This window comes from Anoplopoma fimbria, chromosome 16 (assembly GCF_027596085.1).
Source record: "Anoplopoma fimbria isolate UVic2021 breed Golden Eagle Sablefish chromosome 16, Afim_UVic_2022, whole genome shotgun sequence".
NCBI lineage: Eukaryota > Metazoa > Chordata > Actinopteri > Perciformes > Anoplopomatidae > Anoplopoma > Anoplopoma fimbria.
The window spans coordinates 11,471,280-11,486,568 of record NC_072464.1 but is presented as its reverse complement, the minus strand read 5'-3'; the positions used below and the strand labels follow the sequence as shown (position 1 = coordinate 11,486,568).

General features: G+C 40.2%; 3 protein-coding genes across 6 annotated transcripts; all 3 read left to right on the top strand.

Moving 5' to 3' along the window:
* The first annotated feature begins 1,344 nt into the window (after positions 1 to 1,344).
* Positions 1,345 to 4,857, top strand: tlr7 (toll-like receptor 7). Its single transcript, XM_054614686.1, has 2 exons — positions 1,345 to 1,400; positions 1,691 to 4,857. The coding sequence occupies exons 1-2, from the start codon at positions 1,386 to 1,388 to the stop codon at positions 4,841 to 4,843; spliced, it is 3,168 nt and encodes a 1,055-aa protein (XP_054470661.1). The 5' UTR covers positions 1,345 to 1,385; the 3' UTR covers positions 4,844 to 4,857.
* Positions 4,858 to 4,860: 3 nt separating this feature from the next.
* On the top strand, positions 4,861 to 9,993 carry LOC129104154 (toll-like receptor 7). 4 transcript variants are annotated; one of them, XM_054614690.1, is made up of 3 exons: positions 6,730 to 6,805; positions 8,998 to 9,059; positions 9,295 to 9,993. In XM_054614690.1, the coding sequence occupies exons 2-3, from the start codon at positions 9,034 to 9,036 to the stop codon at positions 9,752 to 9,754; spliced, it is 486 nt and encodes a 161-aa protein (XP_054470665.1). In that variant the 5' UTR covers positions 6,730 to 6,805; positions 8,998 to 9,033; the 3' UTR covers positions 9,755 to 9,993. The 4 variants fall into 4 exon arrangements, with proteins under 4 accessions (XP_054470662.1, XP_054470664.1, XP_054470665.1 ...); XM_054614687.1 differs by adding an exon at positions 4,861 to 5,504 and having other exon boundaries at positions 6,674 to 9,990; XM_054614689.1 differs by having other exon boundaries at positions 6,686 to 6,805; positions 8,998 to 9,993.
* A 670-nt stretch (positions 9,994 to 10,663) lies between these two features.
* Positions 10,664 to 12,152, top strand: tmsb4x (thymosin beta 4 X-linked). The gene is made up of 3 exons (XM_054614691.1): positions 10,664 to 10,768; positions 11,552 to 11,664; positions 11,760 to 12,152. Exons 2-3 carry the CDS (start codon positions 11,565 to 11,567, stop codon positions 11,783 to 11,785), a joined length of 126 nt encoding a protein of 41 aa, XP_054470666.1. The 5' UTR covers positions 10,664 to 10,768; positions 11,552 to 11,564; the 3' UTR covers positions 11,786 to 12,152.
* Positions 12,153 to 15,289: the final 3,137 nt, after the last annotated feature.

Sequence of the window (15,289 nt, the reverse complement as noted above, 5' to 3'; positions counted from 1 at the left end):
CGTCTCAAGTATATTATCTATTATAATATTATAGGGATTATTTTAAGGATTTATTGGTTACATTAGGGGCTTAACATGTAGATTATTACAACCTTATTGGTACCTTGTTTATACATTGAAAGAATATATATGTTGGAAAAATGCATAAACTATATACAGCTCTAGACAAATCATTGCACAGGACGTGTTCAATCAAGAAATGCACTTTTGTTTGCTGGATTCACCTTAATTTAATGATTACTTTACACATGAGCACTGAGTCCTTTCCTGTTATTTTTTGTCAACATCATTAAAAAGATTAAAACTTTTAAAAGTCTTATCAAATTATTTTTGTCAGTTTGTGTGTATAATCAGGATAATGGCTGTGTTATTTACAAACCTCTCATACTGCACCATATTTTTTTAACTAAGTTTGCAGTGGTAGATGCAAATTCATGATCATTAACATTATTTTTTCAGTTTAACTCTGAAGCACTAAAAACAGCATAAAATACTTAAAATGTTCTTTAGTTTAGCAGGTATTTGTTCATAAACCAAAGTATACTGGATAAGAAGTTAGATGATCATCAAATGTATTATGATTTATCCTCTGGGGACCACAAATGTGTAAACACATTTGCAGTGCAGTCCATCCGATAGCTGTTTAGAAATGTTTAGCTTGGACCAAAGATGTGGATGACAGAAGGGCCGACAATGCCATCGATAGAGCCCTGCAGCTAGCAAAACTAAAAAGCCACCTTGTCATATTGCTGTTTACTGAAAGAGGTTGATCAGGGGAATGCTTTTTCTAAAACTACAGTATCTATTCCTGCAATGGGTTTCTCAAATAAATACACACATTCTGTCTGGACAGTGACTATTCAGCCGTAGCCACAAAGTAGCATAAGGTAAAGGAAATAGATTCTGCCTGCTGCCAGAATAGCATGTTTACCATGTGAGCTGCTAAACCTAAACCCAAGCTTGGGTTTCACTTTCTCCTGCAGGCGAACCAGAAATGAAACAGCTCTTTCCAACACTGAATAAACCACAACTCATCCAGCTGTGTTGTTATACTGTAGTGAGAGCAATAGACTATCATCCTTTCTAAAGGAATCCCCTTCATAGTAATCTTTGCATGAAGTTTGTTTGCACTTTTATAAAAACAAACACGATCAGTTCACCGTTATCAAACACACAATGTAAAAGATGGAAGAGTTGGATGTGTGTGATTTGTGAAAATAGGGAAGTGACCCTGGCTAATTATTCACACAATGGGCTAACCCGGCCACCTGTTACTTTCATCTCATCACCTTAGAGCTGAGCATCAATGTTAAACTTCTTTCAGTACTCCATAGAACTTGACAACAGAACTCATAGCAGGACCTCTTTTGACTCTATCCTGAACAATGATCTTCCATCTAGTGAGTATAATTTAGTTAATTTTGTTCATATACTGTATTGTATTATAACTGATTGGGTTGGCTTTGATCATAAGGGCTGTAAACTGCATGGAGAGTTGGAAAATGAGACACTAGCTTGTACCAGTTGCTAGTTTTGTTATGAAGTAGCATATTTGTAATCACCTTACTCAAAATGTTGAATTTAGCATGCTTCATACGTGCATTGTATGTGTTTTATTAGTTATGTAACTGTATTATCAGCTTTCCACCTGCATATATTTATCAGTGAAACTACCTGTGTTTCTATATAGATGTGTGTGGTGCTGCTGGGCCTGTGGTGTTGCCTCTCTATATCAACAGCTAGCGTTTCTTACCCAAAAACTCTGCCATGTGACGTCGTGGAGGACAACAACGGCACCGTGGTGACTGTTGACTGCACTGAGAGAAGCCTCAAAGAAATCCCCCAAGGCATCCCAACTGACACAACCAATCTGACGCTCACCATCAACCATATTCCTAGATTAAACTCCACCTCCTTTAGCGGTCTGGAGAACCTGACGGAAATTGACATGAGGTGCAACTGTGTGCCCATCAAAATCGGGCCCAAGGACCGCATGTGCACTAAGAGTGTGATAATAGAGGAAAACACCTTTACCAGCTTGAGGAACCTCCAAGCGCTGTACCTAGATGGCAATCAGCTCTACACTATTCCTAAAGGCCTCCCTCAAAACCTGATCCTGCTGAGTTTGGAAGTGAACCACATTTATAATATTTTGAAAGTAAACCTCTCTGAGATTAGAAATATTGAGATGCTGTACCTCGGTCAAAACTGTTATTACCGTAACCCATGTAATGCTTCCTATGCTATAGAGGATGGTGCATTTTTACAGCTAAACAATTTAACATTGCTCTCTTTTAAGTCCAATAACTTATCCTTTATTCCACATCAACTACCCACAAGTCTGAAGGAGTTGTACCTCTACAACAACAACATTGAAATAGTCACTGATGAGGATTTCAAAAACTTAACCAACCTTGAGATTCTAGATATCAGCGGAAACTGTCCACGGTGTTACAACGCTCCTTTCCCATGCAAACCGTGCCCAAATAATTCACCCCTTAATATCAGCAAGACGGCTTTTAAAACGTTGACGAAACTAAAGACGCTGCGCCTGCACAGTAACTCGTTGACATGTGTGCAGTCCGAGTGGTTTGCCAACACAACGGAGCTGAGAGAGCTTGATCTCTCCTCAAACTTTTTAGCAAGAGCAATAGGAGTCACGGACTTCCCACAATTCCTGGGGAAACTGGAAGAATTGGACCTTTCCTTTAACTATGAGCTTCAGAGGTACCCTCAAACCCTGAGGCTGAGCTGCAGTTTCTCGTACCTCAAATCCCTTCGAGTTCTCAGACTGAAGGGCTTTGTGTTTCAGCAGCTACTGCCAGACAGCATTGATCCTTTAAAACCTCTCACAAACTTGGAGTTTGTAGATCTAGGTACAAACTTTATTAAAATGACAAACCTAAGTATTCTGATGGAACTAAAAAGCTTTAAAATAATCAGTCTGTCCGACAACAAAATATCTTCCCCCTCTGAAGGCCTAGATGGCGTCGGTTTTTCTGGCGGAGAGCCCTTGCACTGGTCTCCCATGTCGCCTGTAGCTCAGTACCAAAGTAAGGAAGTGAGAGAGATTCATTACTTCAGATATGATGAATATGCACGCAGCTGCAAATACAAAGATAAGGAACGTGGAACGATTACATCCTTTGTCAACAAGAATTGCAGTCAATTCGGCAAAACCCTGGATGTGAGCAGGAACAACATATTCTTCTTGCATTCAAGATTTTTAAATTTAGGAGAGTTGCGATGCCTCAATCTGTCTGGTAATGCAATGAGCCAAAGTCTGAATGGCTCCGAATTTACATATCTGAAAAATTTACAATATTTAGACTTCTCCCATAATCGCCTGGATCTGCTCTACTCCACTGCATTTCAAGAGCTGACAAATCTGGTCATCTTGGATATTAGTTACAACAACCATTACTTTGAGTCTGAGGGCTTGACTCACATGCTCAATTTTACTAGGAATTTGAAAAAGCTCAAGATATTGCTCATGAACCACAACAAGATATCTACTTCCACTAACACAGAGCTGGACAGTCGATCTCTAGAGAGGTTAGAGTTCAGAGATAACCGGTTAGACATGTTGTGGAGAGACGGCGACACCAGGTATGTCAATTATTTCAAGAACTTACTTAATCTGACTGTCCTGGACATCTCTCATAACAACCTCAATTACATTCCACCAGAAGTGTTCAGCGGTATGCCAGACAAACTATCTGAGCTCTACATCAAAAACAACAAACTAAAAGATAATTCCTTTAATTGGGAGAAACTACAGCTCCTACAATCTTTGCAAGTCTTAGACCTCAGTGGAAACAGTTTGACTACTGTTCCACCCATGCTGTCAATCTGCACCAAATCTCTCAAGAAGCTCCTTTTACATAAAAACCAAATCATAAAACTCACGCCGGATTTCCTCAAGGGTGCCTACAACTTAGAATATCTGGATCTTAGTTTTAATCACATCCAGCACATTGAGAAATCCAGCTTTCCCGATGATGTCGTTGATCGGATGGACAAGCTGCTTCTGCACAATAACAGATTCCTGTGCACTTGCAACGCCACTTGGTTTATCATGTGGCTCAACAGGACCACGGTGACCATCCCCAGGCTGGCCACGGACGTGACATGCGCTAGCCCAGGGGCACAGAGAGGTCATCCTGTGATCTCAGTGGACCTGCTGGCCTGCCAGCACAGCTACCTGTCAATCATCCTTTACACCCTGATGACTTCCCTCGTCCTCAGCTTCCTCACACTGTCAATCTCCAGCCATCTCTTCCTGTGGGACGTCTGGTACATCTACCACTTCTGCAGGGCAAAGCTCAAAGGTTACAGACGCCTGCACTCCCAGAGCTCTGCCTATGATGCCTTTGTGATATACGACAAGGAGGACTCGGCGGTGACAGAGTGGGTGATAAAGGAGATGTGCGCTCATCTGGAGGAACACGGGGACCGCCGCCTGACGCTGTGCCTGGAGGAGCGGGACTGGATCCCCGGATGCCCCCTGATCGACAACCTCTCCCAGAGCATCCACAACAGCAAGAGGACAGTGTTCATTCTCACCAGCAAATACATCAAAAGCGGCAACTTCAAGACAGCTTTCTACATGGCCCACCAAAGGCTAATGGATGAAAAAGATGACGTTATTGTACTGATCTTCTTGGAGAAAGTGCCTTGCAATTCAAAGTACCTGAGATTAAGGAAGAGACTTTATAAGCGTTCTGTGCTGGAGTGGCCGACAAACCCGCAAGCGCAGCTGTACTTCTGGTTCAGCCTGAGAAGTGTTTTAGCAACTGAAAGTCACAAACAGTATAACAATCTATTTAAAGAGACACTGTAAAAACAATGTACTATGATACTTAGTTCCTCCTTTAATTTAAGATTGATCTGAATGTACTTGTGTATATAATTAACAATGTGTGAACAACAACTCACTCTTTAACCCTAATCCTAGTACAGGTCCGTTCAGTCCCCAGAGGTTTACTATGTTTCTGTTTTACTGTGTGCTTTTTAAATGATGATTTTAAATGATGTGCTTTTCAAATGATAGTTTTAAATACCAATGTACTGTATCGGGGTCACACCACACAATAGAGTCTCTTTGCCGTCTCCACAGAGAATAATCATTTTCACTTTGAGATAGAGAATAATAATTTTCACTTTGAGATAGCAACAAAGCTGTCACCATATGAATAGGGGAACTGGAACAGATTCACTTCTTCAATTCACATGCTACTTCCGAGCCCTGTGGTGAGCACCAGCCAGTTCAATGCCGTTGTTTGACTTCAGCAACAGGGTTGTTTTTTTATATAATTTTAATGCTTTGTTTACCAAAAATTAAGAACAAAGTCTTTTTTTACTTGCGGTGACTTCATGACACAAGACCGGCAAGGTTTTTTAACAAATATTTCATTTTCAATTTTACATGAAAGATTGGAAAGTGCCAGAGTCACATGTTTTTCAAGTTTGTCATAAGGAATCAATACAGTGAATGCACAATGGTGAGTTTTATTGATACGTTTCTCTGAACTTTATTTTTAATATTTGCTTGTTGTATAGCATATAAGAGATTTATCTACTGAAAGTATACTTAACATTTTACTGAAACTTCTTCTTCATCAAGGTGCATTATGGATTTCCTGGTAACCTGCATGTGCTTTTTAATTGGACGTGTAATGTAATCTGTAATGAATTTGTGCTTCTGTAAATAACTTTACAGCACTAGATAATACTTGGAGTAACTGTATATACTTTGACTGTTCAATGGCATTTTTGATAATGGTGTGTTCTACAGTAAATTATACATTAAAAGTATACTCACAACTGTGTGGAAAACAAACTATATCCTATCATCTTTATTCTATTAGTATCCGTTTCCATTTTAAGATAGTAACAGTAACAGGAACAGTTACGGTCTGTTAGTGGACTTGTGATTACAAACTCGTGCTTCACAGCCAAACATTGTTTAAACCCACTGAACCTTATTTTAAATTCTCGTTTAGGAAAGATACCATGATGTGTCAGGCTGACATCTTGTTAATGGCTAAATGTCTAAAGATAATTCACAAGACATTTATATTATTTTCATTCGATGAAAGGTGCATTTATATTTCACTCACTCCAAAGAGCACAGCCTCAGTAAAGAGCTGGAACTAATCACAGCCACCAAATGTATATGTGATACTCTGACCCACTGTGAAACACACAACACACAACCTACATCACCTTATGGGGAATAAAAGGAAATCCAGATGTTAAAGTGAGATTGTGTAGCTTTTTAACTGTGTTACACCATCTGGCAGTAAGGGGATTAACAGAGTTCATAATTCAAACTGCCAAGAGCAGTTATTCCAGTTGAGTGATATTAAACCTGCAGAGTGCTGCCACCTACTGGTTACAAGTGGTACCGTTCTAAAATGTAATTTTCAATACTTTTAGGATAGATTCACAATTTATCAAGTCAGTCCTAAAACATTAGTTGTGTGCCTATATGAACACTGAAACAGGTTTTCTTTGCTGTAATCGTACCTTCTAACTATTGTTTTAAGACATTGCGAAACCTATCCTTTAACATAACACAAAATGTATTATGTACTGTATGATGTACATGTCTGTTTGTATACATGTTTATGAAATACTGCATTTAATACATTTTATTGTTCACCTACAGACCATCATACGTTGGATGCACTTGCTGCTGTTCTGTCTGTGTTGCCATTATGAGATCCAGCCTGCTGCATGTAAACCTGTGTGGATGAGATCACAGTTCCCTTGTGATGTCACAGCCTACAATTCCTCTAAGGTGCTATTTGACTGTAAAGGGCGTCATCTGCATAATGTACCTTTTGGGATAACCGCTAATGCAACTGAACTTAACTTGTCAGAAAACTACATGAAGAATATTTCGGTTGATTCGTTTTCCAAACTGCTGAATCTGACTCAACTCAATCTCGGCTATGCAAACAAGAGAAAACCAGTGATCATTGCTGCGGATGCTTTCAAAAATCTGACAAAACTGCGGGAACTGACACTGACTGGCAACTGTCTGAAAGAAATTCCCGGCAATCTCCCTCTCAGTGTGGAAATCCTCAACCTGAACAATAACAAGATTCTTTTTTTGAATAACAGGAGCCTTACTGGCTTATCAAACGTGACTCATTTAAGGTTATCCAAAAACTGCTACGTCTGGAACCCCTGTGGGAAATCTGTTATTATTATGGAAGACAGTTTTGCAGTTATGAGCAAACTGCAGGTTCTGGACTTGTCTTTTAACAACTTAACAAAAGTTCCCGTAGGATTACCCCAATCATTACGATCGTTAAAGCTGGGTTCTAACAGAATCCAGGTCATATCTGAAGATGATTTTCTGCGGCTTCAAAATTTAAAAGTCCTAAAAATAGAAGGGAATTGTCCAAGATGTCAAAATGCTCCATTTCCTTGTGTTCCTTGCCAAAACATGTCTCTTGCCATCCATCCTAAAGCATTTCATAAACTAAAAAACCTTGTATCACTGAACCTGGGAGGAAACTCACTGGACCACCTGAATCCCTCCTGGTTTGAGAGCCTGACAAACCTTAAACAATTGTTCCTGTCATTCAACTTCTTATTAAAAGCAATTACCGAGGAGGCAACATTTCTAAGACATCTCCAAAACTTAGAAGTAATCGATCTCTCTTTCAACTTTGCTCTCAAGTTGTACCCCATGACAATAAACCTCTCAACAGAGTTTACAAATCTCAAATCTCTCAGAACTTTGCATTTGGAGGGTTTGGTCTTCCAGGATATTCGACCGGACACGCTCAAACCTCTGTACAAGCTCACAAATCTGTCTGCACTGAACTTGGGGACTAACTTCATTATTCACTTGGATTCCACCATATTCAACAATTTTTCCCACCTGAAAATGATATACCTAGCAGAAAACAGGCTGTATCCCATCCCGGTGAGAAGTATCCAAAATCCAAGTGCCGGATACAATCGGAGGTCAGACCTCTCTATTTCACCGCTCATAAATCCCCATCCCAAAGATTTTGTTTATGAACTATCACACGGCCTTATCAAACAAGAGTGCTTTGACTCTGGACGAGTGCTGATCCTCAGCTCAAATAATCTGTTCTTCATTTCTCCGAAGCAATTTGAGGGCTATGGAAATATTGCATGTCTCAACCTCTCTGGGAATGGATTTTCAGCAGCACTTAATGGAACAGAGTTCTCCTTGCTGCCTAATCTGACATACCTAGACCTGTCATTCAATAAGATTGATCTGGCCTATGACAACGCTTTCAAAGAACTCGAGAAACTAGAAGTGCTAGACCTCAGTAACAACGATCACTACTTTAAAGCATTTGGGGTAACACATAATTTAAATTTTACAAAAAATCTGCCTGCTCTGAGGGTGCTGAATATGAGTCATAATGCCATTTCCACATTGACAACAAAAAAGATGTACAGCAAATCATTAACGGAACTTCAGTTTACAAACAATTTCCTCGGGACTCTTTGGAAGGAACGGGATGGCTCATATAAGAAGCTTTTTACGAATCTTACTAATTTGACAATTTTAGATATATCCTACAACAAAATTACAAAGATTCCATACAATGTTTATGAATATTTGCCGCGTAACCTTGCCACACTACGCATAAATCACAATTTGCTTACTGATTTTACATGGGACAAACTCAAGTGTCTCCAGCTACTTCAAATTTTAGACCTGAGCTTCAATTCCATATCGAATGTGACAGGTATAAACACAAATGTCTCTTTGACTTTCCTTGACCTGAGTCATAATAACATTTTCCACTTGGACAACGGGTTTCTTAAGGGTGCAAAAAGCCTCACGACTCTTAGCCTTAGCAACAACAAACTGACTATAATCAATCAATCCACCTTCCAATCCAGAACTGAATCTCAGATTCAGACTTTGTTCATGCAGAGAAACCCGTTCCAGTGTACCTGTGACTCATTAGATTTCATTGTGTGGATTGAAAACAGTGATGTAAAGATCCCTAGACTGACCACGGAGGTGACATGCGACACACCAGCGAACCAGAAGGGTGAAGCTCTGATCTACTTTGACATTAGCCAGTGTGTAAATGACAGTGAGGCATTCTTGATCTACCTTTTCACAAATTCCTTCATTATTCTTTTCATGTTTGTGGCAACAGTTGCTCACTTATTTTACTGGGATGCTTCCTACGTTCTTCACTTTATGAAAGCTAAACTGAAAGGATACAAATCCTTGAACTCACCAGACTGTGTTTATGATGTCTTTGTGACGTACGACACCAGAGATCCATATGTCTCTGAGTGGGTGATGACCAATCTGCGCGTGAAACTGGAGGAGGAAGGAGATAAGCATCTTCCTCTGTGTCTGGAGGAGAGGGATTGGCCCCCTGGAGCCCCACTGGTAGAGAACCTCGCGCAGAGCATCCAGTACAGTCGCAAGACCCTGTTCGTCTTAACCGAAGCCTATGTTAAGACCGGGGTTTTCAAGCTGGCGATGTTTCTGGCCCACCAACGACTGCTTGATGAAAATGTGGATGTGATTGTGCTGCTGATGCTGGAACCCGTCCTGCAGCATTCTCACTTCCTGCGCCTGAGGAAGAGGATGTGTGGGAAAAGCGTGTTGGAGTGGCCGAGAACGGCTGCTGCAGAGCCCTGGTTTTGGCAGATCTTGAGGAATGTGGTCAGAGTGGACAACAAGTTTATATGCAACAAGACTTATTCAAAGTACTTCAACGTCAGGTGAACAATGACAGTTGTCTGGGAATGATTTAGGTCTTAATTAAAATGTTGACTATAGAGCCTGGACCCTGTTTAAAATGATTGTTCTAAGTCAACTCTGAAGTGGTCCTTTACAACTTTTACAACTCTGGGGCAACACTACCTGGGGCTTAATTGCAGACAAATAAACACATTTATTATTTTTTCTGTTTACATTGATGTATGATGTCTTGTAATTTGTGTGCAAAAGAGTACATTAAATAAATCAATTCATTTAAAATCGGTGCCCTTTTTAAATGTTATCTTGTCTCCATCTTCACACAATTTGTTGTAAAAAAATAAAATGTGCTGCATTGTGCTTTATTCTCACTTATAGGCCTATTGCTAATTTGCCGAGACTCAATTATGAGGAGGTCAAAAAAAAAAAACACACCTGTCAAGCTTTGCACAACTAAAACTCAAACGCAATTATATAAATTCTCAATGTCTAAACTGCAGGTCCAATAGACTTCCCATCTTGCGACACTTCCTGGTTATACCTGTGTTTGTCCGCCAGGTGTCGCCCTCGGATGCACGTTTGATAGGACGCTTTGTGCAGATTAATCCCAAACTAGTCCATTTATTACCTCACTCTTATATCACCCTGCAGACTACATTTTAACTCGCTTTGTGGCACGAATAACGGACCTCTGTGATCGATAAAGACACCTTTTGTACTGAAATGTGATGGAGTGATTTCACTCACATAACGTTATAAACTCATTCACGTGGTCGCAGTTGTTTCCCCTCACACACACACAATCACAGACGTGGCTCACTTTAAAAATATATCTACGGTATACTGAGCTTTTGATCATTTTGGTAATATTAAATTAAAAACAAATTTTGTAGAAAAATCATGCTTTAGAGGCGGAGGAAGTGACGTCAGCTGGCTATTTGCATACTGCGCAGTATTTATAGTGTGATTGCCTCCGCAGTCATCACTCAGCTCCTCTGCAGACCAGACGTGCATCACCTCATCTCTCCGACTCAAACCCAGGTGAGCGTGTTTTCCCGTGCTTATGTCATCATGTGCAAGTTTTGGTTTTTTGAGTCTGGCTTTAATTTTGAACCGATGATTGATTCAGTCACTACTGAGTAAACGTTTCTCCTCGTCGTTTCTCATTGTCTTTGGCTCAATATCAGACAGTCAGCTGTGTGCGATTTATCAAAAAAGCTGCTGGAATTGATCAGAAAATGTCTAATGTCCCGACTTATTGAAAGAAATGCTGCAGAAAGGCGTTACAGTCTCTGTTTAGTCTGACTCCAAACAAATGTCACACCCATCGTCAGTAAGTTGGATAATGTGTTTGGCTCAACACGTTAAAATGTGAAATTCAGTAGGATTACACGTGCTCTGCTTTTTTCTTTTTTTTTTTCTTTGAGTCGGGTTTATTGTTCTGATGAGGATTTCTGTAGTGAATGCGGTCTCCACATCTAGATTGCATTGAAGGGCGGTGTCCCCTCAGCTGCACACGTTCACTAACTGACAAAAGCGTTGCTCAAGGCAGGCGCTGATAAACACACACACATACATACATACATACACACACATACATACATACATACATACATACATACACGGCGTTTTCAACAAAAACGTCAGTCTTTCTGAGCATTAGTTGTTAATTTTGCAAAATGCATATCATGTAAATGGCCCTTCAAGCTCTTGTTAATTCTGACCTCTTAACTATCTGCCCAAGTGTGTTCTGATTGAACTCAAATGAATGATTACTAATATAAGTTTCCATGTCTGTTTTTTTTTTTCTCGTTTTTTTTTTAGAGCCCCTGCAAATATGTCTGACAAACCTGATATCTCTGAAGTCGAAAATTTCGACAAGACCAAGCTGAAGAAGACAGAAACCCAGGAGAAAAACACCCTGCCAACCAAAGAAAGTATGTGGTGCACATAATGACCTCAATCGAGAACATGTATCTGCTGTTTTCACAACCTTTGCTCTAATGATACAAACTCTTTCCTCCTCTTGCAGCCATCGACCAGGAGAAGACGTCATAATGAAGAGCTGTGCATTGTACATTCCACAAGCCTTACCTCTTTTCTGTTCAAATGTGCATTCCAGTTGAGGTGCTTTAAACCATGGCTGTTGGGCCAGTACACCACTCACTCGCCTAATGTCACTCTGTACAGTAAGGAAGTGTGGCTTGTCTTCAGCATGGGTTCCTGGTCATCTGCTGCTGTGGATGCATCTCTTAAGTGTGTTGTTGGGAGAGGATGTGTCATGAATCAACTGAGGGACCTACTCTTCCCTATGATATGTAACCCCTCTGGCCACTTGTGAATGCTCACATGGCAAACAGTTTTGTAAGAAAATCTGGAATGCACAAGCTTGTTAAATATGCAAAATAAAAAAATGTGAACTGGCTTTTGTGTCCTTGTGGTTTTACACTGACGTAGTTTCATACCCTCCACCCTGGGCTAAAGGAACCACTTTAGAGTAACAGTTTGGCCATGAATTTAGCTTTAATCTCAACCAGTTTCTATGGGAGGACTTTAAAGGTGTTGGGTCTGTCTTTAGTGCCAGCAAAGAAACGCATCACCTAAAAAGCAATGACGCTCTGCTCCATTTTCCACTACGCTCCCTACGTTTAATGGCGTTAAAATGTCAAATCTCTCATACACCTGGAATCTGCTGCTTGTGCACTAAAGGGAAATAACAATTTAAACATGGCCTAGGAAACACTTTATACATTTGAATGTAAAATATTTGAAAAGTCTGGAGCCGCTCTTAGACTGATCAGGACACCGATAATATGAAGCCCCAGAGTTTATATTTAATATCCAAAAGCTTTATTCTATCGTGTACTGAAACAAAATGTTCCCATAGGTTTAGAACATTAACCCTGAATGCACTGTCATGACATCTTCCCCAAGTTGTCTATAGATGAAGATAACCAGCAATTTGCACATGATTTAGAGTAAAGGATGTACAACTAGTAATTACTGATGTAAAGGGAAAATATGAATTGACATTTAATATAACAAAATTGCCCGCTCAGGACTGATCATTATATACTGCAGTATGAGTAACACTGAGTGCTTTGAGTAAACCAAAGGCTTGGCCTTAGTGACCTCATTGCATGTGGAAACTACAGCACTGAGAAGGCTGACGTTTAGAGGCTGTCACAAAGAAAAAAGCAAATGAATGTTTTTTTACAGAAGAAAAATAACCTGTCCTACCTCATTCTGTGACAAAGGGATGACAGTGTTTCATGTAGGGGGAGAGATTATGTAACTGTATTGTCTAAAGACCATAACAGCTGTGCTGTAACAACAAAAGGCTCTGCTGAGGGATTGGAATAAATTCACATTTATCCTCTTCTCCATGAGGCTGCATTCAATCTAAGGTCATTTTTAATGTTGGAAAAGGGACATGTTAGTTTAGGCCAAATGTATGCTCACATCTGATGCCAGTCCAGACCCTGCCAAGTACTCTACCATCCTTATGTGCAGTCTTGCCACACAACAGCTCCTCAGTGTCTTATAACAATGTGTGATTCTGGGTAAACAGTAGCCAATATTACACATTACGAAACAGTGCCTTCTCCTGTTACACTCTCTCCAGACTTTGTTAAACTGATAAGTGATGTTTGTATCTAGCCGCAGACAGATTTTTCATGACAACCTAACTACATGAATACAGCATCATGCTCATGGAAACTTTGAGAGGCGATATGTTGCAACAAATCAAAATATTTACTGTACCATGGTACTGAGTTACCCTGTTTTTGCTGCTGCCGCTCACGTGGGTCTGCCCCAGTCAAGACCTGATAACTGTCCGTGAAAAGAAATGCAAACGACACTAAGGGCTGATTGTGGTGAACTTGGCTGGAGGCACCAAGAGGCGATCTGCCAGTGTTGTGACGGGCACACTAGGGACACGCCTTGGCGTGGACTGACTGCAGCCCACTACGAACAACACAGATGCCTCTTAGAATGTGCTTTAAGAATGAAACTACACTGGGTTAACATACATGGGTTAAATAAGGCTTACAGTATACTATATACTATATACCAACAACCATACAATAGTGTTACTCTGCCTAAGTGGCTTAGAAATGAAGCTATAGCGTAAATTCTGTCAGGAACTTTTGCTCGAGGTTTTCATGCCTACGGCTGTAGTTTTTTTTTCTCATAAAGTCCTTGCTGTCATTGTTTGGGGATGTCAATCATGATATCAGCTGTTCTGATCAGCTGGTTTCTTCTATCCAATAGCGAAGCAACACAATTACAACGTCTATCAGCTCGCTGCGGTCTCTTTTTAAAGATGATTGTCTCTCTACCTTCAGTACTTTCATGTTGCTGCTGGCACCCCTCCGCCTCCCCATCTCAGACAAGTCTTTGCAGATTCATCATCTTCATCGAGTCATCATTCTATCAGCCTCATCAGCCACCACATCTGGACTCCACGGGGGGATTTATCTGGCTGGTGCTAGAGTCCAAGCACTAAAGACTCTGTCCAGACTTTATCATTACATATCATCTGTCATAGCAGAATGGAGGTTTGATGGTAAACCACATTCTATGAAAGACCTATGAAATGTCTTTAGTTTTGTTTCAGATTTGGTGGTTTGTACTGGATCTGATTAATGGTGCAGTCGGTGTTGATTTACAGTGTAGCAATGAGTCCCAATGTGAGAAGGAGGGATGATCAAGATATTTTTTCTCACATTTCAAGTTTTGTTACTGTAAATGTAACATGAGATTCTGTGTTACATTGTATGCAAAACAATTGACTACCAATCAGTGTCTCATTTTTAAAACCAATGTAATACACAAAATGCATAAAATATGAAACCCCTCTTAATAATAGCAGCAAATCCCCTCATCTTTTTTTTTTTCTTTAATAGGAAACGCTACAGGGGGGCAAAAATAAAGCTTGTTTCCACAGGTTGTTTTGTTTAAATGCAGGAAGACGTGACAGGATCTCGCAGCTGCTGCAGCAGCAAGATCAAACTGATCTCTGCTGCTTCCTCATGTTCAGACTAAAACCTAAATGCCCGTCTATATGCCTTGCGCGCTGTTTCCATGGTAGCAGACATGAGATTTTAGCCTCCCAAACATTTTCATGTGATCAGAGAGACAGCAGTGTTGTTCAGAGCACTAGATCAATTCAAATAAGCAGGCGATTTGATGACTAGAGTAACAGTGGTTTTACTGTATGTGTCTTTGTCACACGATCATCAAGGTTCCTCCATGATACTTAAAAGTCTTGTGGTAAAACATTCTGCTCTTCTATCTCTTTACACATAGGTTTCTACTTAATCGGAATCCAAGAGCAGACATGTTTTTTTATCTAGGTGTGGTATCATTTAACATGAGATGTTGAGCAAAGTTTAGGTTAGCCAATATGTGTGTGCTCTACTGGCACACCTAATGCATTAGTGTAAATAAATCACAGCTATAGCATGCTCATTACAGCCAGACAGAAGTGAACTGTTGTTTAAACCACCAGTTTAAATGCCCAAAGGACTTTCTAAATTATTTATGAGATTCTGTAAG

Bases quoted from the DNA above. Each gene is read 5' to 3' on its own strand.
- tmsb4x (XM_054614691.1), top strand. From the start codon at position 11,565: ATGTCTGACAAACCTGATATCTCTGAAGTCGAAAATTTCGACAAGACC. The intron at 11,665-11,759 runs GTATGTGGTGCA...CTCCTCTTGCAG, and splicing joins CACCCTGCCAACCAAAGAAA to CCATCGACCAGGAGAAGACG.
- LOC129104154 (XM_054614687.1), top strand. From the start codon at position 5,457: ATGTTTTTCAAGTTTGTCATAAGGAATCAATACAGTGAATGCACAATG. The intron at 5,505-6,673 runs GTGAGTTTTATT...GTTCACCTACAG, and splicing joins AATACAGTGAATGCACAATG to ACCATCATACGTTGGATGCA.